Source organism: Protopterus annectens, chromosome 2.part2 (assembly GCF_019279795.1).
Source record: "Protopterus annectens isolate FY-2018-M chromosome 2.part2, PAN1.0, whole genome shotgun sequence".
Taxonomy (NCBI): Eukaryota; Metazoa; Chordata; order Ceratodontiformes; family Protopteridae; genus Protopterus; species Protopterus annectens.
The window spans coordinates 1,080,304,443-1,080,328,863 of NC_056730.1; the positions used below are offsets into that span (position 1 = coordinate 1,080,304,443).

The window sequence follows — 24,421 nt, forward strand, 5'->3', positions numbered from 1 at the left end:
CACACACACACACACACACACACACACACACACACACACACACACACCCTTCCTAATTGTCCATCCATACCATGTTCATGGTGTTGTGTATTGTGTTATTGTATATATTTCATGGAAGCAGCACAAGAACAATGTCTTGTTGTATTTAAATTCTACGCACATGGAACACAGAAAGGAAGAAGTAAACAACAGGTTTGTGTGATGACGATACATGCGCAGACACAACAGGTATGTGCGACCGGACTCAAAGGCCATTCTTAAAGAGGAATGCCCTTAAAAAAATAGGAAAAAACATGATTTTATATTACAAATGTGACAGCACCCTGGCCAGTGGCCCCGCTCACAGCCAGCGTGAGCCCCTTCTCATCCAGTGGGCCCTAGGTGACTGCCTTGGTTGACTAGTGCTGGATCTGACTATGATCACAGAGTAGGCAGCCTTTAAATTCCATGTGGTTCCTTTTGTGGCTTTTCAGAGGGAAAAGAGAAAGTCACCAATTTGTGGTCAGACTCCACTGGTAAAAAAGACACCAGATGAGTAATGGAAAATGAGGCTGTACTTTTAAGAATCAGATCAAGAATACTGTGTCCTCTAAAAGATTTTACCAACTGATCGAGGGAGTTTTTGTTTATTAACTCTAGGAATTTTTGGGCATATCCTACATTAAAGGTATAAGTGTCCCAGTTTATTAAAGAGTAGTTAAAATCACCCACAATGATGGAGTTTCTTAAAATAGAAGGATCATTTAGATTACCGAGGAATCTTACATGGTCGTCAGGTGACACAGAAAGTTTCTGTAACAAGCTATTGGTAGATAATTAATGCTGTTTAGAATGACCTATAGTTGAATGGGTTCAGTTTGTGAGTACTTATGGATGCTCTTTAACAAATATGGAGACTCATTCACAGTTGTCATCTGGTCCAAAGACATACCGAGTTATAGAGGGAGTGTTCTTTTAACACTTAAGCCAATTCTCAGTAACTATGCAGAGAGGGCTGTTTTCCAAATGTAGGAGTGTAACAAGATAAGCCAATTTATTATTTGGACTTCTGGTGCTGCATTGTGTTTTCTCGAAGTACTGATTTGTTTTTGTAAAAACAATGTAAGAGTGCGCCAGAAAGCAGTAACCTGAACTGTAAAGTTTCTGTTTGCTTACTGTAATCCATATTACAAGATATGAGTATCCTGATTTATGCTGTTTCCCAGACTGAAGAGAAGCATATTTTATTTTGTCCTTGCAATAAAATTGATTTTTTGAAATCTACAAAAATGGCTTTCAGACTAGTCCCCAACATTATGCTGATGAAAGTTTATTATATACACTGTATCTTCTGTCTAAGCCTTTTTAGTTAAAATGCCTCACTTCAGAAAGTGGATATAAACTAACATTTAAATCTTCTATTGCACTGGACTGCTGGTGGCCAGTGTTAATGAAAACATCATAAACTCAGTCTCATTTTATATGTTTAATGGATGAAGATTATGGCATTTCCTGCCTTGAGTACAATCCATGATGCAAGTCGTATGCACACTGAACAAGAATATGATAATTAGCAGTTGGTTTATTCTTTTCTGTTATCAGATGCAGAAGATTTGCAGCATAGCTATATGCTACAGAGGACCAAATTAATTATCCTATAATCTAATAGATTCTTAACTATGTAACAAGTAATAAATAACTGCATAACGAGTTCTCCAGAAACTTCCATGCCCCCCACTTTTATAACAGTGTAATATAAGGTAGAATCTACATTCCTTGGTTGCAATGTATTTATACCCCTCCTGGAGACACTAATCTGTTAGCAGGCAGACACAGTTTCAATTTTATTGTGACTTTTAAACATATAATCTTCCTCATCCGATTGCCATTTAGGAAGGAAGAAAGAAAGCAACATACATGTTCATTAATCTAGATTTAATTTGTAGCACTATATCATACATACTTGCTTAAAATACATAATCATGATAAAAGGTTAGATAAAGAAGTAGCTCAATAAATTAATAATGTATTTACCTTTGCATATGTACAGAAATTCTGAATCTAGATATTGTAAAAAGGATACCATTGCCCTGAAATCACCTCTGCATATATAATAGATCATAAACAATCCACCAGATGTATTATAACTGATCCAGTTCACAATAATTCAGAGCATAAAATCCAAGCCAGAAAATTGCTACAATAAAGTACAGTTGTGTAAGTAAGCTTTCCATAACAGTAGATGTTTGAATAGATCACTTTTGCAGTAACCTAAGCTCTATGCCTGACAAGGATATGAAAAATAGCTGGCATCCAAAGCTTTCAGGCACCTTACATGTTCCCTAATTACTGTACAGCTTGAGCACAGCCAAATAAAATCAATGGCTAGGTCACCAAATCTTCACTGCTTTCTTCCCTTAGAGTTAGGGAGGCAAAAGCCCTGACCTTAAGGCAAAAGGATAAATAAAAATATCATCCACACCCTGGCAAAAAAACAAGACAAAAGAACTGGAGTGGAGAGAAGGTGTTCTACTGCAACAGTGATCTAGTTGAACAACTACTGTTATGGTAAGTTTACTTGCACAGCTCTACTGTGCTCATCCTTAAATCACTGTTGCATCTATCCTACATGGGTAGATTACCAGAGATTAGAAACGAAGGGAGAATTGATGTCCTAGAGCCCCTGGAGAGTAGTCCTAGCAAAACCTGCTTCAAACAAGAAAGATGGAATCTAATTTGCAATGTTTTGTAAAGTATGCTCAGATAACGAAGCTGCCACCTATCAAATATTTCTAGAGTCCACCCCTTTCCAAAAAGACCTGTGCTGCTGTGCATCTTTTTGTCAAGGTACCTCTTTGTTTACTGAATGATTCATTGATTTAGCAACTGATTGATATATTTGGTAACAGTGCTGGTGCATTGGTCTAAAGACTCCTTTAAGGCATGACCCTGACCAGAAGGCAAAAATGAAAAGTGGGTTTACAAAAGCTCAAGTTAAAAAAAAAGGAATTTACAGAAAATCACAAAATTGTATGAATTATATGAATGCCATGGAGGAAAACAAATACATATTGAAAAGGTAACATTGTAGGCTACAAATAGTTAAAGCCAGGGAAGATATAAAGAAACTTGGAAATGTAGAAGACAAGAAGAGTGCTTTATCTTATGAAATACACTAGATAAAATAAAATAAAAATAAAATATATATATATATATATATATATATATATATATATATATATACATATATATATATATGTATATATATATATATATATATATATATATATATATATATTTAAATGCACAAGCAAATGTTTAAAAATATTTAAATGCTAATAGCGCTATTAGAATTTAAGAAGTCATTAATGATATTGCATTTTATGATTTTAGCATGATTTGACAACGTGACTATGAAATCATCTTATAAGTATGGTAGCTTAAAAACAGGAAAGGACCACTACAGGATGCACTTTTATTAGGCAAGTTTTGTCTTAACACTAAATTTAACACAGGTGAGGCTGTGGCAGGTAGAGTATTTGTTTTAGAGAAGTTGCAACAGCTTAATGCATCTGACTACACTAGATAAAAATGCAAAATTGAGAGCATTTTTATTTCAAACTAGATCTTAAATTTCAGGCAGAATACTCAGATGGTGGTTTTGACCAATTTCTCACACTATACTATTAAGGCTTCTACATAATTCAAGTGGACTTTCTGAAATGCATTTCTTTCTGAAAATATCTGGACTAGTAAGCAGTGCATGCCTAATGCAACTAACTAGTTGTGAAATCACAAATCAGTCTAGTGAGGTACTGAACTTCCAAGAGGAGTAACAAGTAGTACGTCAACAGGCACATTAGGCACACAACCAAATGTGTCCGTTCATCTGTGAAAGACATGACAAGAAGGCACTGGTTACACCTCTGTGATGCTAGAAAATTGAATTTGACTTTTGGTAGTAAAATTAAGATCATGATCATATCTTTCAGAGGCAAATTAGAGAATATCAGTTATCAACATCACACAAGCTATGTCGGTTAATGTTAATATGTTATACATTCTAGCTTGTCGCTGTACTCCATTCCGCTTTGTGCTATTTATGTCATAAGGTGCTCAGCATGCTTTGGAAATGAATGACATCTACAGCTCCTGCTAACTACACCATTTATGTCACTCTGTGGTGCACTGTCTGCACACTAAAGGACACACAATTCTGTTTATGAACTGCACATTAGTCACTGAAGTGGCTAAGATGCCTTTCCTTCTGTGCCTGGTATGCAGTGCAAAGGGCATCATTGAATCAGACTATTGGCTTCTTGGCAGAAATGGTTTTGCTTGCAAACAATCCAGACTTGTTCTACTTAATTCTAAAACCCTCTGGTGACCTAATATTCGATCAGCTAAGATTAATCATAATGCCATGGTTCTGAAGTAGAATCAAGGTGTCATCTCTTACTTTGAGCAAAGATAGTCTGGAAAAGGTCAAAATAGTCATATGTGAAAATATCTGAACTGGCAGAGTTCAGAGACAGGACACAACTACTGCTAGATATATAAAAAGCAACGCAGTAGAAGAAAGACTAGATAACAGGGTTCTAAGCTGGTATTACTGCTAACCTACTTTTACTGTTACCAATTTTTTTGTTTGGAGGTTGATCTTAAAGATAAAGGAATATAGTACATTTGGTCTAGCACTAGACAGAAAGCTAATAAGAAAATGCAAAATTAGAATCCCGAAGTTTTTGTAGGAAACAAAATTATTGAGACCATTAAGGTCCATATGGATTTTACATCCCCGAGAAAAAAAAAAGCATTAAAACCTTTTCCCTAAATATTATTTGGGACTGGCTAGATCATTCTTTTCTTTAGGAAGATATAAACTCTAACAAGATAGGCATGTTTTTTGAGTGTTGTATGTAATGGAATGGAGTCTGTAGCTGATCTCCAGCGAATTTAAAGAGTTGAGAGATAGAGTTAAAATTACCTCTTTGCTGCCACATGAGCATGTCTTATACTAAGGTCATTCCTTCTCTAGTGCCTGGACCATAGCCTGGGAGTAAGCAGAGCAGAAGGCCTGTGCTGTTAACAAGCTGTTTCCTGAAGTCCAGGATTTGATTCCTTCAGCCTGCCTTTGCCTGCTATGTGACTCTGATTAAGACATGCAACCATACAGTGACCTAGGGCAATCAGGAGCCTAGGTGAAGGTCCTCAATGGTCTAATGGATCGCATGCCTAGTAACTACCGATGAACCTATAAAGTTGGTTACAGAAACAATTAAGAATTGAGCCTTGCCTGTAGTGAGCTTTTCTACTAAAATGCTAACATGGCAAACTTGTAAACCTAAACTACTCAAACATGGGGCATTATATATATAGACTACAAAAAAGCATTGACAGTATACCACATTCATGGATAAAATAGTGCTTTATAAGATACACCCTGCACCGATTACATTACAGTGACCATGAAACAGTGGTAAACTACTTTGTAGTTAAGCCATGATAAAGGACAAATTATTGTTCCAGGGATAAAAATTTGAAGGAGGATATTCCAGGGTGACTCTTTGTCACCGCTGCTCTTCTGTCCTATCCTTAACTCATTAAGCTATCAACTTAACATATTAAGTCATAGCTACAATTTGGCTCCCAGAAAACAACAAAGTATAAAAAAATTCTCATCTTCGTTTTGTGGATGACTTAAAACTGTATAGTTCATCAGAAGAAGAACTGAAAGCACAATTGCAAGTGGTCGAAACTTTTTCTGATGATATACCAATGTCATTTGGTCTTGATAAATGTGCAAAAGCAACCTTTAAAACAGGAAAGCTGCAGCACCAAGAAAACATCAGACTGGGACAGGAATGTGATATAAAAGAACTTGAGCAACAGGGAGTATATAAATATTTGGATACTGATGAAGGATCAACAATAAAACATGAACAAATGTGAATAAAACTTAGTAAGGAATATTTTAGAAGATTAAAATTATTACTGAAAACAGCTCTGACAACAAGGAACAAACTTCAGGCTATAAACCAATTTGCTCTTCCTGTCCTAACTAACAGTTTTGGAGAGACTGACTGGCCCCAAAAGGTACTGGAACAAGTTGGACAGGAAAACAAGAAAAATGTTTCATGCTTGTCAAATGATGCATAAAATCATTGTATACCAAGACTATATATTCCCCATTCTGAAGTAAGTATGGGCCTCCTTGAAATTGATTGCATGTATAGATCTGCAATCTTAGGACTGCATACATATCTACTGATCTCACAAAACCCAAACATAGTGAAAATTTTAAAACATGAGGAGAATAAGTCTAACATGACTTCCCTGCTTAGTTTAGCAGAAGCATATTGGTGTCAAACTGGAATGGAAATCAAACCAGAAGTAGATAAAAATCAGGCAGCAACTTTATGCGCAAAAAAAAAAAATGAAAGAATATAAGTTGAAAGATCAGATGAGAAGGCAAGAAATGTGGAAAATGCATAAATATAGTTGCAAATACAAAAAACTCTAGGAACAACCCCAAGTCAATCAGGATTTAACACAGGAAAGGTGAAGGAGAGGTGAATTTAAACCAAAAGATGAAAAGTTAATATTAGTGACCCAAGGTAGTGGACTACCTACATGTTGGATTACAAAGTCCGTTGAACATTTGGGAGAAACAGACAAATGTAGGTTTTGTAAAACAGAATTGGAAAGAGTCGCACATCTTGTCGCTGGTTGTGATATACTAATGGCAGAAGGACTGTATACTGAAAGGTATAATAATGTGGCAAGACTGTTACACTGGGGATTGTGCAAACATTATAATGCTGAAGTAGCTGAGATGCATTGGAAACATGAGCCATAAAGCATTATAGAAAATTATTAGGTTTATATCACATGGGATCACCCATTTCCAACAATTCAAAAACTAGATGCAAGAAACCAGATATAGTCTTCCATGAAAAAAAGACAAAAATAATATTGATCATTGAAACTGCTACATCCCGTGACCACAGTGTCTTACATACAGAGAGACCCAAAGTCATAAAATACCAGGATTTTTGGGCAGAAATGAGGGCAATGTGGAAGAAGGATACCCAGACAGTTGCAATAGTAGTAGGAGCAATGGGTCTTTGTACTTAGATATGTTACTGATACATGTAGCTCTGTATGAATTGCAGAAAGCGTCAATTCTGGGGATATTGTGAGTGCTCTGAAGACACTTCTGGCTTTCATCAAAGACTGAAACAATACTAATTTCATGAACTTTAATCATACTTTGATGTAGGAATGGGGTCCATTCCCATCATGGAATTAAAAACCCAAAGGTAGTATTGTTGGAATTTAATTCATCCTCAAGTCTTGATGAGTACCTTCTTGAGGTGGACCCTCATTTTACAAAATCTCACCAAGATGACATTGATATGTAGACTGTATTTTATATAGCATATATTATGTACACAAGTAGGTTAAAAAACGAAAAAGACAACTGAGTGCACAAGTACAGGATAAAAAGTTTCCCATCCTGGTAGGCACACAGGTGTCAGGACTGGAAAAAATGACAGTGTAGAAATTTCAAGACACAGAAACATTCCTACAATTGGGTTAGGCTGGGTCAGGGAATGATGCCCCCCCCCCCCCACATTGTAGAAGGAAGTAGTAGTCCACGAAAAATGCAAAAACTGACAGGCCAAAAAAAAGCCGTGAAGCTGATAGAGTGGACTACTGAGGATAAGAAAGAAATTATGTATTGTTACTATTATGCAAGAAGCCCAGAATTTCCTGTTAGAAGATGTACAAAAAGATTAACTGAGAAATTAGAGGAAAGAAAAATACTTGCACAAGAAAACCTATTAAAATGTAAAATGCAAGTTTGTGTTCATTAATACATCAGATTTATGAAAAATATTATATAGCCCAAGAAACCTTCGGGAGTTTGGCAAAACAGGCAACTGAGGAAGTGTGAAAAAATAAAGAACAAGATTTTTGAAAGGTATAAAAAAGAAACATAGACATGGGAAAGAAAGAAAGATCTGATAAGGTGCGATATCTATGCAAAAGAGAAAGCCAAACTAATCAATACAAAAAAACAGCTCCAAAGATATTTGAAGAGAAATACAGACAAAGGAACCCAAATAAGGAAAATATCACAATACAAAAAATAAGATTACAAAGGGGGAATGTAGAACAGAAGATTAATAAATCAAGAGTTAAACAAATATAAGCTGAAGTTATAGAACACCTGCAAAGTGAAGGATTTAGTGTATAAAGTCTAACACAGCATGATAGGACAGTGAGCCCCCAAAACAGGAGTAGCAGGAGACATCTGAAGAAGAAGATGTATGGACATGGGATAGAAAAAAAAGATTTAATATGGTGCAATATGTATGCAAAGGAGAAAGCAAAACTAATCAATACAAAAAAGCAGCACCAAGGATATTTGAAGAGAAATACAGACAAAGGCATCTAGATATGGAAAATTTTACAATACAAAAATAAGAGCACAAAGGGGAAAGTAGAAAAGAGGATTAGTACTGGAGACGATAAAGAAATAGAAACTGAAGTTATAGATTACCTGCAAAGTGAATGATTTAGTGTAGAAAATCTAACTCTGATAACATCGCAGCATGATAAAACAATAAATCCCCAAATTAAGGAGAAACCAATGGAAGCATCTGATCAGTTGTCATATGAAGATACTTTGAAGCGTTCAGTAGGAAACCAGTACAAACGTTCAGTTGGAGTTGCACAGTGAGGGAAGGAAGATGAAATGGTGGCAACTCTGATGCAATCAATGTTGTCCAGTGTCAGGCCTGTGAGTTCCCATATGAAAGAGCAATGGATGACATAGGTTGAAGCTAAAGAGAATATGTCACAGGAAGATGTTCTGGAACTTTCTGTAAAATGCCCACAGGAAATGGAGAACAAAGAATGAGCCCTTAGTTTAGAAGAAAATGGTCTAAGGGATGAGTTGCTTGATTTAATACAGATGAATAGACATGTTAAGATCAATGAAATAGATTACAGAAAGTTAATAACACCCAAAATGTTAGAAGCCTGATAAAACAAATGAAGACAGTAATCAAGACTGCTCACAGAAATTCATGTGATATAACAGAAGTAAATAAGCTATATTACTGTGTAGCTAAATTAATAACAGAGACTTACCACAAAAACATAGGGTAGTAAGGGAAAGGAAGGGGAGAAATCAAATGCCAACACGGAAGTATCAAATAGAGAAAATCTATAAAGCAATTTAAAAATGTGGATGTTAGAAGATTTCAGAAGAGAGAACAGATCAACAAAAAATACTTAGAAAGATATACATGATAAAAGCAATGTGCAGTATCAGAACAGACAAATATTTATTATACACTATTGCAAATTATAAGCTAATGATATAAGCACTGCAGGGAAAATTTAGAAGATTAGCAGATAAATAGAAAAGAAAAGCACAAAATAAGCAATTCATTGATTACCCAAAACATTTTACAGTGAATTTGGAAACAAGGCAAAGGATCAGAAACACCACCAAAAAAAGAAGAAATGTATTTTGGAGAAATATCTATGAAGATCCTATGGAACGTAGCAAAGATGCTGAACAGATAGAAGAAGCAAAAGAAACAGTAAAAAGTTCAAATGTGCAGGATATGAAATGGGATGAAGTAATGGACAGAGAAATTGAAACAAAATTAAGGAAAGCTTCTAACTGGAAAACTCCAGGAACAGATATAATACCTAACGTTTGGCACAATGGATCTTTACACGAAGATTTAGCCCTGAGTAAGAACTATTTATAGCACACATGAAGAGACATCAACCTGGTTAACAACAGGAAAAATGACACTCCTCCTTACGAATGAACCAGCAAGATATCCTAAAAACTATAGACCGATAACTTGCCCAACGACACTGTATAAACTATATACTGGAATTGATGCTGACAGATTTTATAGTCATTTAGAAGAAAACTCAATCTTGGCAATAGAAAAAAACGGTAAAAAAAGAAAGTCATGTGAAACAAAAGATCATTTGTTGTTAAATAAAGTCTTAATGGAGAATTGTATAAAAGGAAAGAATCTAAGTATGGCATGGATAGATTGCAAAGAAAGCAGTTGACAGCATCTCATATTCATGGATAAAGGAGTGCTTACAAATGTATAGGATACACCATACATTGATCAATTACTTTACAGTGACTATGAAACTGTGGCAAACCACATTGCAGCTAAGCCAAGATAAAGGACAAATTATTATCCCAGGAATAAACATTCATAGGACATTATTCCAGGATGACTCTGTCACCACTGCTCGTTTGTCTTGCCCTTAATTCATTAAGCTGTCGACTTAACAGATTAGGTCATGATTACAAATTGTTTCCCAGAAAACAATGATGTGTAAAGACATCTCATCTTCTTTTTGTAAATAATTTAAAACTGCATAGTTAATCAGATGAGGAACTGAAAGCACAATTGCAAGTGGTTAAAGCTTGCTCAGATCATATAAGAATGTCATTTGGTCTTGATAAATGTGCAAAAGTAACCTTTAAAGCAGGAAAGTTGCAGCACCAAGAAAATATCAATCTCGGACAGGAATGTGATATAAAGGATCTTGGGCAGGAGGGAGTATATAAATATTTGGGAATTGATAAAGGATCAAGAATAAACATGAACAAATGCAAGTAAAACAGGAGTTCCCAAAGTGTGTGCTGTGGTGCCCTGGGGAGCCGCGGCTTCCTCACAGGGGCGCCACGAATGAATACCCTTCATTTATGATTTTTTTTCTTTTGTTTTTTTAATTTAAGTACTGTTGAGCTGATGTCATCATGTGCACAATGTCAGCTCCATCAGGGCTACCAGCCTGTCAGAATCGAGCAAGAAGCTCATGCATTTCCGGCTGGGCATGGCTGCTCAAATGCGAGCAGGAATAGCAATGAACGATTATGTTCAGGGAACAAAAATCGGATCTGCAGTGGGTATGGCCAGAAAGAATGAAGACTCCATGCAAATAAGGAAACGTGTGTGTGTGTGTGTGTGTGTGTGTGTGTGTGTGTGTGTGTGTGTGTGTGTGTGTGTGTGTGTGTGTGTGTGTGTGTGTGTGTGTGTGTGTGTGTGTGTAAAATAGCATGTGTTTCTATTTCCAATGAGTAGAGCTTTAGTTAATTTGCAAAGGTTCTTATGAACAGCTTGGCCTCATGGGTGGTTTGCCTGTGTGTCTGTGTTGTGTGTGCAGTTTGTGAATTTTGTTTTGTTTTTATACAGTAGCTGTACAGAAATTTTTCTGGCTTTGTTGACAGGCAAACAATGTAAATCAGTTTGTGAAGATGTATGAAGAGAATAGATAAATACCTCTGACATAATTTAGAGGGGATGGGCTATTATAATTTTGTGTGCATACGCATACATATACGTATGTACATTTGCACATTATGTATGTCTTGAGCATACATGTACATATAAGTATATATTAATTCATGTGTATATTTCTAAATTGAAGTTGCTGAAATTTTGAAGTGTTATGATCTAATATGCACTTTATGCACACCACGGGGGGGGGGCACCTTGGGAAAAACTGGATTCAGCAAGAGAGCTGAGAATCGAAAAAGTTTAGGAACCACTGAAGTAAAACATAGTAAGGAATATTTTGAAAGACTAAAATGAATACTGAAAACAGCCCTGACATCTAGGAACAAAGTCCAAGCTATAAACCAATTTGCTCTTCTTGTTCTGACTTATAATTTTGGGATGACTGACTGGACCCAAACATTAATTGATCAGTTAGAGAGGAAAACAAGAAAAATGTTTCGCGCTTATCAAATGATTTATAAAAATCAGTGTATAGCAAGATTATATATTTCCCATTCTGAAGGAGGTATGGGCCATCGCAAAACTGATTACATGTACAGAGCTGCAATTTAGGATTGCATACATATCTGCTGACCTAATTAGATCTGAATATAGTGAAAGTTTTGAAATGTGAAGAGAACAATTTAAGATGACTTCCCTGATTAATTTAGTAGAAACATATCAGTGTCAAGCAGGAATGGAAATCAAACCAGAAGTAGACAAAAATCAGGCAGCAACTGAATGTGCCAGAAAAAAAAAAAGAAAGAATATAGGGTGAAGGATCACACGAGAAGGCATGAAACGTGGAAAGGCATATACTTGCAAGTACAGAAAACACCTGGAACGACCTAATATTGATCAACGTCTGACACAGGAATGGTTAAAGAGAAGTGAATTTAAACCAAAAGACAAAAGATTAATATTGAAGGCCTGGGATAGTGGACTACTTACACATTGGCTTACAATGTCCACTGAACGTGTTGGAGAAGTAGATATATGAGGCAAAAATCTGGACATTTGGTGAAATTCTGGATAGTGGAGAGGCATGAACAGAATACTGCTTTCATTTTGGGATTATATCTGCACACGCACACATGCACACACACACAAAAAGACATGTTGTCATACACCCATGCAAAACACACATATGGATGCACAAGCACAAACCCAGCATGCACACTAAAACACACACACACACACACACACACACACACACACACACACACACACACACACACACACAGACATGTTCTCATACACCCATGCAAAATACACATATGGATGCACATGCACAAACCCAGCATGCACACTAAAACACAAACACATAACACACACGCACATACCCCCCACCACCACCACACACACACACACACACACACACACACACACACACACACACACACACACACACACACACACACACACACACACACACACAGAGTCATGGGTTACAGGGACTTTAATGCTTTAAATGGACTGAAATGTACAGTCATTTTACATCTGACTGAGATTTTGAAAAAGCAAATCAGAGGCATGCAGCTTATCTTAAAAATTATGTGTGATATAGATCTAGAAAGTGGGATCATTTTGCACTTCATCAAAAGAAGTTTTATTATAAAATAAAACAAAAGCACTAATGTTACATTCCAAGCTGTTGAGCTGGATTTGTCAGAAACTCTGTGGCCTTGCATGTGCTTTTTATATGTTTCATTAATATGCCAAAAGAAGGGTGGGAGTCACTTGCAAGGGGAGTATTTTGCCCATTTTGATTTTCTCTCTAGATGAAGACTCTGGGTGGTACTGTGCTAGTACATGGCATTAGGCAATGGGAAAGTCTTAATCCTTTAAGCAAGAGGAAAATGCCCTGGTCACACAGCAAGAATGATCCCTTAGGACCTTCTGCCTGCAAGAGTAACCTCACTCAGTAAGAAAGTCATTAGGAGAAATCATCTTATGAAGAGTAGGAAAAACAGGGCAAAAGAAAATGACCTCACACCCTAGGTCTTAGATTTAAAACTGCAAAGAATACGGGTAAGTATGCAAATGCATAGGATACACGAAAAATTAGGTTACTGAAACAGTGACAAAAGAGCAGTGTTCACAGATTTGCAGCGAGAACACTACTTTCATAAAGATAAATAAGTAATGGATTGCTGCGGGGATGAGTCCTGAAACCTATCTGTTTGGACTAGATATAAAGATGCAACTGTTTCTTTTTGTAAGATGCTGCAACAAAGCTGTGAAAGGCATACAGCTATATAAAACTTATGACTGTATTTTGCTGTGAAATGGAGCAGATAAGCAAAATGTAAAATGTAAAAAAGACTGCATAAATGAAACTGCATGATATGTAATTGTTTCTTGTCAAGTTGCAACTAAAAGCTGAAAGTAGAATTTAACGTTAAACACTGTACTTTTCTCTGTGGAGGAAAGTAAGATAGACTTCAACCAGATTAAAGGGTGAAACTGTGACTTTTTCTCAGTGCGGGCACGGAAACTCTGCATACACACGCACACAAACTCACACACACACACACACACACACACACACACACACACACACACACACACACACACACACACACACACACACACACACACACACTACCAGGGCTGGATTTAACTGCTACCTGTTACTGTCTGCATTACATTATGTAACATTTCACTAGATAGATTATTGGTCCAGTTGAATTCTAAGTGACAATCCAGGAGTCAGGATAAGCCTAGTAGCTATTCTTAGTTGGTCAGCACTTGGTTTTGTTTGCCTAAGGACATCATCAGTGAGCTTCCTTTTATTTTTGTTTTATTTATTTATTCATTTTACATTTGTTGACCAGGAGTGTCTGACTGAGCTGAAGCCCTTTTTCAGTAGAGGCCCGGGGAGAAAAGCTCCAAGTAATATAAACAAACAATTTTACAGTACCAAGGTACTTTAACAACACTTACAGTAATATAAAATGCTTAGTAGTCAAAGTCAAAAGAGAAACAACCATTGTAAACAACAACAGAACATCATTACAGATAGAGGCATATGTTTACAAGAAAGGGCATAGGAAGTTTACTATTTAGGCTAGATGTTATGTAATACATGAAATATTGCCAGTATGTAAAAGTTGTTTCCAGAGAAAGGAGTGGAAAAGAAACTGTAGAGATGACTAGAAGAGAAAGGATGGAGTAGGTTAAAAGGACAGAGAATGATTAAGAGGGGGAGCAGTAGGGAGAGAGGAAAAATAATTTATCTTGGTTAGATAGGTATATTCAGGGAGGGTGAGAACAGTGGCAGGTTCAGTGTCTTATAAAGTGTTTTGTGGACAGTTTGAATTGTTTGGGATGTGTGAGAGTTCTGATTTCTAGTGGGAGTTTGTTCCATGCTAAGGAGGGGTAGTAGGTGTATATGTTGCACCCAGATTTACACTTTGGTTTATAGATATGCAATAGATCTTTGGTTGAGCTCCGGAGATGTCCTGTAGGATGTCTTGTAGTAGAGTAGTGAGAGATGAGGGAGCATAGAGCTGGACAAAAGGCAGGCTGATATAGGATGGAGTGTATGATTTGGAGCTGTGAGAGGAGAAGCAGGTGAGGTAGTTCAAGCCAGTTTAAGTGTTTTAGGGAGAGACAGTGGTGGGATTTATAGGTTTTTTGAGCCACAAATCTAGCTATTTTGTGATAGGTTAACTCAAGTTGGTGAGCAAGGAGGAGTTAAGGTTTGTGAATATTTGGGAGCAGTATGTTAAGCAGGGTAGAAGGTAAGCATGAGTGAGAGAAAGCCTAGCTTCAGCAGTGAGAATTTTTTTATTTCTATATAGAAGTCCTAGTCCTTTATCTGTCATATTCTGCACTAATTAGATAGTGGTAAACAAGGCCTAGTAATTCTTTTAGCCAGAAATTAGTTTGGAAATTTATAGTTGGTTAGTCAATAGCTGTCAGCTGCTGTATGCAAAATTATACCTTGCCTGTATATTTAATAACTTAACTATATTACCCCTTTTCTGCTATAAATAATTATATTTCATTATTTTTAAAATGTTGTGCTCTGTAATATAATGCTATAAAGATGCTGATTTCTGATGGAGTAGGACTGCTGACATCCACATCTGAAAGAGAAAAAGACTGCCATCAATTATTGTTTCTCAGTTGCCTTATCTCTAAGAGTCGTACACTAATTGATACATTTTTATGTGCCAGACTGAGTCAAGCTGGTGGTGATAACCAACATAAGGCAGGAAAAGTCTATAGCACTGAAATGTCTTAATATTCTCTCCTGGAAATTACAGTGTGTACAATAATTTTGTTACATTGCAGTTACTATAGATAGTCTGCCCTTGTAAAGGACTGATTCCATATAAGGTGGGAGAAGGGCCTAAGAAGTCAAGACCTAAAACTCTGTTTTCTGTTTTTTTTTTCATTATGAAGCCTGTCTAGGTGTGGTTGGTGTGTGACACAGCTCAAGGCAGCACTACATACTTTTTACTTGCCCTTAAACAAGGCCAGTGCTTACTTATTCACATATATAGATATACATATAGACATAGATATTGATATAGATACAGATATAGCTATAGATATAGATATATAATTCAGTTTGTTTATTGTTGAGGCAGTATAGCAGATTGGAAGACCAGAATCCCTTGTCCCTAACATATTCATGCCAGTGTTGTGAATTGTGAGACAATACCCCTGGTGTCCATCACACTGCATTTATCATAAACATCATATATAACATCGTAAAAGAAGCTAACTCTTTATATGTGGCACAAAAAAGAGCTGAAGTAGGAGCGTAAGGCAGGGACTGTTGTTTGGGAAACATGAGAGAGTAACTGTCATGCTTCAACAGAGGTTCACTAGTACGGAATGTAATGTGCTGTAGCTGGGGTCAGTAACCCTGGGATGGTATACAAGTAATGGGGATTTGTAACTTAAAACCATAAAAAATGGAAAAAAACACTTAGAGGCAGTTGTTAACTACAACAATAAAGCATCAAAAACAGGTGAGTACAGGTCTGTACATCCAGGGGAAATATTCTGAAGACATAAAGGTAATTCTGCCACTATTTAGGTCACTGGTAAATCCCCACAAGGAATAAGTTCTGAAGACCATATAAGGAAAATATAACAGAAAGTGTATAAAAGAGTACATGGCTGGTAAATATACAGAAGGGAAGTAACATGAGAAAAGACTAGAATGGCTGGGGTTGTTATCTGTAAAGGATAGAAGGAAAAGTGAGGGTATCATTCAGGATTTGAACTGAAGAATAAGGAGGTTGGGGTAGCAGAGGTCAAAAACTCAAAACTGAAGGGTCATGCCTCAGCTTGGATGTGAGAAAGTACCATTTCATGAGCAGTTGTAAACAAAAGGACCCTCAACTGGATAGTACACAGTGAAACAGCTAATTATTTTAAAAGAGCCTGGACCAATCTGAAATGTGAGAACAGGAGATGAGGAAGAAGATGAAGGGTTCAATCTGCAACACTTGAGCATGTATTACATTCGTGGTGACATTCCTGTAGATAATAAGGTATGAAATAATGCAGCACAATCTGCTTGACTGGCTTATCAAAGTAAATTCTGAGTTGCCAAAACGTGTCTTGCATTTAGTTCGATTTGAACATTTTATTTGTTACATCATACTATTGAATGCAGTTCATTCAATCAATAATTGTGTTTTTCAGTGCTGAAGATCTGCAAAAAAATAAAAAAAGTAATCATCACAAAACTTTCAGCACATATTTGGAAAGCACTTTTGCATCCTCACATAGCTGATGATTTGGCACCTTACAATGCTTTTTGATAAAAGAAAATAAAAGTCATGGTGTCTAATAGTACTAATTGAGAACTGAATAAAAAATGTTAAAAAAACAATCACATACCGAAATCTGGTAAGAGTAGGATAACCCCCCTCTGTCTGTCAGACATCAGCTCAAACTCAATCAATGAGCCCATTTATAGCCCCTATGTGTAAGAGACAGTTTCAGGAGACCATCATCCAGGTAGCCATCAGGGATTTTTTCTGATGAAGGGTGTAAGTCCCCATTGTTTGACAGCTGTGTGCAGTCATTTGCCCAATGGAGGGCAATGCTGCCCCCCTCTATGACATTATGCATGCTCCTCCCTGGAAGGCTACTGTTAATCATATTTTGGCAGAGTTCATGTCCCTCATGCTGAGCACTGTAGTCTGACTTCACTGTGATAATCAGTGCTGCCCCTGTCCAGAACAGACCACCAACAGATGTACCACTTATATAAAACAACATCACACCTTCTAGAAAAGCATGCAGAAGTGTGTGTGTGTGTGTGTGTGTGTGTGTGTGTGTGTGTGTGTGTGTGTGTGTGTGTGTGTGTGTGTGTGTGTGTGTGTGTGTGTCTGTGTCGATAGCATATACCCTGCTACACAAACCAGCTCTGCTGTACTTGAAGGTATCATGATACAGATGCTGCATAATTAACTGTGTTAGTCATACATTCCAATAATCCATATTCAAAATACTCAACAAAATGGTCCAGGTTAGATGTGCTTAAATCATACATTTACTCACTAGAATAGTACATGCTGGATCTAAAATCTTCTGGAAAACTGGCATCTGTGTTGATGCATAGCATGAAACTGTTAACAACATGCTGTAATTGCTATGCCAGTGAACTTGCAATGAAAGCATGATAAAAACATAAGTTCTGAAATGTTTGCACTCTTACCAGAAAGAATCACAAACAGCTTCTAAATTAATGCAACAATGCTAGAAATATTAAGGTCTGTACTTTGAAAAGTTATGAGTTTATTCCATTAAAACATGTTTATTGTTTGTTTGTGACTTTTTCTTTATGTACAGGTGACAGCAAACCATTGTTTCTTTTTTTCTTTTTTAATGTCACTTCTATTTTTGAGCCTCCAGTTTATCACTTGCAATATCACAGCACATTATTATGCCATACATAAGTCCCAGTGCTCTCTTGCTCTACTCTAGTCACTTAATGGGCATGGAAGGTTAGTCTGTTAGATGCTGCAGGACTGGAGGAGAGTCAGTGCTTCATTCTGTAGGTGCCTAGTCAATAGGATACACTCTGATCCATATATTCTTACATTTCTGGAGATTATAAGATACCCTCAAAGTTGTCTCTCCACTGCACTTTCAGTTGTGGACCTTACATAGGCAGTTCTGTACTGGTGCCAGCAACTCCCTGCCTCCCTATAGAACAGGATCATTTTCAAAGCATCAGCATTCTTCTTACTCTGCTCTAACCTCGTTCCCAGAGCTGCATCAGTGGTGTATTTTATGGAGTTTCAGCTACTGTATTAGTGGCCAGATCTCATTACCAGCTATAAAACTAGACATGAAAACTGGTCTGCTCCCTTGCTGAGTTAATGCAATGTCTCTTTTGTTTTATGACATAATGAACAGAATTTGCAGCTCTTACCCAGGTATGTAGTTTGGATCATATGTTGAAAATGTCATCTCTGGTCTCTGAGGCAGTCTTATTGGCATTATAAATCAACCACAATAGTTGCAAGGTGAATAGATTCCAGTTCAATACGTGTATCCCAGAGAAAGAAAACAATTCTCTTGGCTGGTGATTATTTACTGCAGCAAGGCTAGTAACTAGAGAGGTGGAGATTTGTTTTCACAACCATTGTGTCAGGTGATCTGCAGAGTCTGTCATGTGAAGATAATGCATAAAGAAATGGAACAAAATCACTTTTATATTCATTTACATAAGGGATATTCCTCTAAGTAGTACACTGTAATTTATTCATTTATTAAGTAGTTATAAGTTTTTGTCTGTAGTCCTGTTGAACAGAATATGTGTCCAAGGAGTTTTAGGAAGTCAGTAAGTACTAATTTACAGTTTGTTGTATTAATGAATTCTTTGTTTGTGTTGCTATAGCAACAGCTAGCAATCTGAAAGTGAGGTAGAGTTGCACAAGAACTGTAAATAGTTGCCTTGGTAGCCTGTCATAATCATTAAAGGCAGAAAAAGGAATTAAGACGTGCATTCTGTGTAGAGTTTGTAAATAAAAAATAAATTAAAACAGTCTGAAAATTGATGTAACTTAGAAATATTCAGAACACTGTAAAGAAATTAATAAAAATTCAGCTACTGACTCTGCAAAGTTGAATGCTACTAATAACGACTTATGTGATTTAATGTATGAAACATGAAAAAATATTGATGCACAAAACAAGAGGATTTGTTTTTAACAAATACTTTGTATGGTTTGCACAAAAGTCTGCTCTCCCCTTTATATGGTTGCATTTGCAAATGCCTAGACCCTGTTCACCTCCATATTAGCATCTTTTCAGTCTTTTGACCACAGCCTGTCTTCCCTTAAACATCTTTTCCTTATTTCTTATATTCAGACACCACTGCTATGCATTGTCCAATATATTTACTTTCTTCCATAGGTGAACATGGCTTCTTTCATTTATTTACACTAGTTGACATCTTTTTTAACACTGCAGAACTAATGATGGATTTACTGTGTCACATGGGTATTTTAACTTATGTTTCTCTTGATCTTAACCAGTTTATATTTATGGTATGTGTTACTTGCTTTAAATAATGTCCTTCAGTGTTTACACTGCGATGCTGCAAACTACAGTGTTTGTCTTTATAGTCCTGTAACTAAATAAAATGTTATAGTAACTTTATCAGATTAATATGTCATGACCCCAGTTAGTACAAAATGTACTTAGCTGATGATGTTTCTTATTTATAGGTTCATAGGTTCATAGGTAAGTACTAAGCTAGCTGCCCTTATGGGCCATTTTAAGCATAGCCAGTTTCCCTTTTTGTATTTTAATTAATATATCCCATTTGCTTAGAGATTGGCTTTACCTGGCCCATGCTCAATAATTATGTATTACCCTAATGACAATTACTGGGTCATAACATATATAATTTGAGGGGGACCCATTCATCAACATTACATTGGCAAATTATTGCTTCAGTAATTTGAAGACTATAATTCAACCACCTTGATTTTATTAAGGCACTGTAGATCATACAGATGTTTCAAATAAAGATATAAAGTCTGCTTCATACTAACAGTAGATAAGAGGCATAGTATCAGAAACCACCTATTCCAGCTTTTGTGCTGGATTAGTTAATGGGCATACTAGAAAGGAAACCTATGGCAATTGGCATAGATGTTAAGGTTGCAAGCTGTAGTTCCTGTGGTACAGGGTTTGATTCCCTAAGGGTTTAAGGAATCAAACCCTGTGGTACAGGGTTTGATTCCTTAAACCCTTATTTGAATATTATGTGTCCTTGAGGATACTTAATGAGACATTGCTAACAAGTTGCACCTATAAAGGGACTATGTGTCCAGTTGGCCTACCTTGTTAACAAACAATTTGGAAGCATCAGTTTTGGTATCAGCTTATTATGGAGGGAGTTTGCATGTTATTAATGAAAACTGCTGTGACACTAAAATTTAACAGGGTAAGCCTACTGGACAAATTGTCCCCTTTCAGGGGTGAGCTGGGAGCACTGTCTAGTAAAGGTAAGAGTCACACAGTAGGCAAACAGAAGTAGAGTCAAACCTTGTACTCTTGACTACAGGAGGCAGCTCATTAACAGCTTGCAACTTTAATCCTCTTGTGTTGCCAGACTCTTACAGTTCATACCATTTATTAACTTCCTATCTACAAATTATTAACTTCCTATCTCCAACATAAAACAATTACTTTATATCCAGATTATCTGATCCTCTTTAGAAATGGTCCCTGATGTTTCAGCATACATTTGCATGTGTGGATGTCTAGCACAACTTAGACATTTATATTTCCTAATCTTACAAGCAAGTCTTCTGTGTGGAGACATGCGTGAATGGGCGTACCTTCGTTGAAGGTTGTGCGTCAAGGCTGGCAACTCGGCACATAAAAATCTACTGCCAATTATTAGCCAACCAGAGTACCGCTGTGGCGACCCCTAACTGGGAAAAGCCGAAAGACACAACAACAACAACAAGCAAGATATACTAGAAAGCTTGGAGATGTAAAACAGAAGTGTTCCAGGGTGACATAACATTAAGAAGATATATGAATGTGGCTATTAATCCAGGCTCAGTTGCCATAGCTAAACTGCACTGTACTGCCCCCACAATTTAGAACTGCAGTGCATAAAGGAAATGGGTTAAGAGGGTGCAGAATTTTCACTTGACACATGTATACTGGCATTTATATCAGCATCAGGAAATACATACATTTCCTTCTCACTGGAGCTCTGCCTTGATCTAAATGTATTTTAAGTACTTGCTTACTTACATAGTGCTTGTTACCTTTATAAGTGCACCAGTCAAATGCCTCAAGGCAAACAGAACTACACCCAGTTAAGGCAATCAGTACAATGTACACATAGACAAAGTACAGCTAATGCACATAGTACAAAACATGTATAACAAGAGACTAGCTAATGTACTTTTTTTATTCACTGCAGAATAGTTCAAAGAACACTGCTAAATCCCTAATGGAAAATGACTGAATAAAAAAAGTCAAAGTCAAAAGGTTACATGTCAAAATCCTGGCGGCATATATGGCTGAAACATAGAAGCAGTCTGTGTGTAAAACATATAGAAACAGTACAAGTCAGCAACATTAGTATGACCTTGCAATACTATAAAATTTGAAAACTGGAGGCTGTAATTTCCATTAGCTTTCATACCCTTGGTCAGGTGCAAACTAGACAAGGTTTAAGCTCATCAACTATATTTTTATGAACTGTAACTCATCAATCACTGTTTTCACTTGAGAAACACTGCCAGTGCAGTTTACATTAGTGTCCCAGCAGTAATAATAAGGTTTTGCATTTTCACACTTCTTTGAGGTTGTGTGAGGCTGGAGGTAGTACATATAAACAAGACATGTAGCAGGCAAATCCCTCACGTGGAAGGCACAGGGTCTCTTACACCATACAAAAATACATTTTTCCCCTTGATCTGGTCAAATGTTCATCAAATGGTTTGTTTCATCTGGCTGAAGCTATAATCAATGTGGACTTACCCAGATGAAGTGGAACTATTTTTACCAATATAGAGGACTGTAATGACATTAAAACCAAATGTGGCTATAACTGTGACCTAAGCACCCAATAAGTTGCATAGCATGTAATAAACACTGCCAATAAAAAGTGTAAACAATGTATGTTTTTTCATAAAATATTAGAAATGTTAGGTACTATGGGGATGTATCAGACAAAATGAAGCAGTACAAAACAATAGCAGCCACCATGAAGCCGCAAGAAAGCAAGCTAATGTATAGAATTGAAAACTAGTACAGAAAATAATCAACATAAGCTGACAAATATTGTATTTCAGATTATGTGAAAGAAATAGTAATTATCATAAAATATGTACTAAATGTAAATGCTGAAGTTGTCCAAACACTGCCAAATAAGTAGTGAAACTCAGAACACAGGAAAAAGAAAATGTACAAAAGTATCTTTCTTTACAAAAATTGAAACATACTCCGTGATGCCTGAACAACTCCAGCTGAATCATGGAAAACTCAAATGTGCAAAAAGATGTCATCATAGTGACAGATGGAGCAGGAAGTATAGATGACATATTTAACCACTTAACCTGTAAAAATACTCGTACAAGGGCTTTTACTCAGATCTTTAGCAGATGCTAGTCATCAGAAAACTATTGCAATACAGAAAGCTTCCTAGTACAGACTTTGTGTCTCTAGCTGCATTGAAACATCTTTATGGCCTAGCCTATAAAGTAATTTAATTTCACATATTTTTCTAAAGTTTGCTGGACTGACGTTAATCTCCTGTATTCCAGTTTCCACTGTTAAAATATATACATTTAAACTGTTGCAACAGTGTATGTATATTTCTGTTCTCTTCCAGTAGTGCACACTGTGGATACATTTTAAGCATAAGCATTTTGCAAATACATTTTCAACACAAACATATGTACAGAGCAGTTTGATATACACATGACATATAGTCCTGATATATTTGTAACACAAGCATCTTGTATAAATTAGTTTGATATTATTATTTACAAAATTCCAGCTAGCCGTGTTGGCAGTACCTCCTTTCATCACATTTACCATGACTATTTGTTAAAAAAATCACAAAAATGAAAGTGTAACAGACCTTTTCAATATTGATCAGTGTGAAAATAGAATTTTAAACATACAAACTGAAGAACATACCTCATAATGAGGTACAATTGAGAACTATCCAAAACAGCAGAGACAAAAGGCCATTAACATAAACTACATTAGCTATCAGAAGGAGAAGCCACAAAGTTCTTGAAGACCCTTTTAATATCCACAAATAAACAGACTGATAATTTTATTCATGTAACGATAATGAGCTTCTTCGGATACAATTGGACACAAAAGAAACAGGTTTTAAATAAGGCCCAAGGCAGTCATTTGATCAGAGGATGATATCATTAAACCCTTCCTGGTTAGGAGTCGTCACAGCGGAACTCCGGTCCGCTAATGATTGGCAGTAGATTTTTACGTGCTGAGTTGCCGCCCTGACGCACAACCTTCAACGAAGATACGCTCATTCACGCATGTCTCCACACAGAAGACGCTCTAGCTGAGAATTGAACAGGACAACGTCTTACTGTGAGGCGACAATGCTACTGCAGCACCACCACCGCAGTACTGAATAAAAAAATGAAGGAACGTATTAAAATATTACAGCAAAAAGGAAAAAAATTAATAAAAATGAAAGTACATATTTTCATTAGGATGTTAATTTATACACAAACCTATGTGAAAATGTTTATAATAGTACTTTAACTAGTTAAAGCTTTAAAATGCAACTGCTTGATCAATATATAAAAAGTGACGTATGCATAGTAGGCAGAGCTGGATTAATAAGTGGGATAATGGAGCTGCAGCTCTGGGATCACAGTTGTGAAACTGGGCCTACTGCTTCTACTCCCAGTTTAGTCTGAGATGCAGTGTTTTTAACACACCAACAAATAGGCCTCTTATAATGTATAGCTCTAAGTCTATGAGGTCCATAAACTGGCACTGCTACTGAGCTGTATCTGTTCACCAAAAATAAAACAGAATAGGCATTGCTATTTATATGTTCCATAAGAAAAAAAACAATAAATAAATTGAAATACAATAAC

At 36.5% G+C, this 24,421-nt stretch overlaps 1 protein-coding gene across 1 annotated transcript in view; it reads right to left on the reverse strand.

The window, feature by feature from the left end:
- Positions 1-19,007, reverse strand: part of LOC122795879 (protein FAM166B-like) — a 246,353-nt gene extending 227,346 nt beyond the window's left edge. The window contains exon 1 of the mRNA XM_044064298.1: positions 18,730-19,007. Coding sequence (XP_043920233.1) covers positions 18,730-18,797 — 68 coding nt within the window. The 5' untranslated portion in view covers positions 18,798-19,007. The remainder of the gene's footprint in view (positions 1-18,729) is intronic.
- Between the last annotated feature and the right edge of the window lie 5,414 nt (positions 19,008-24,421).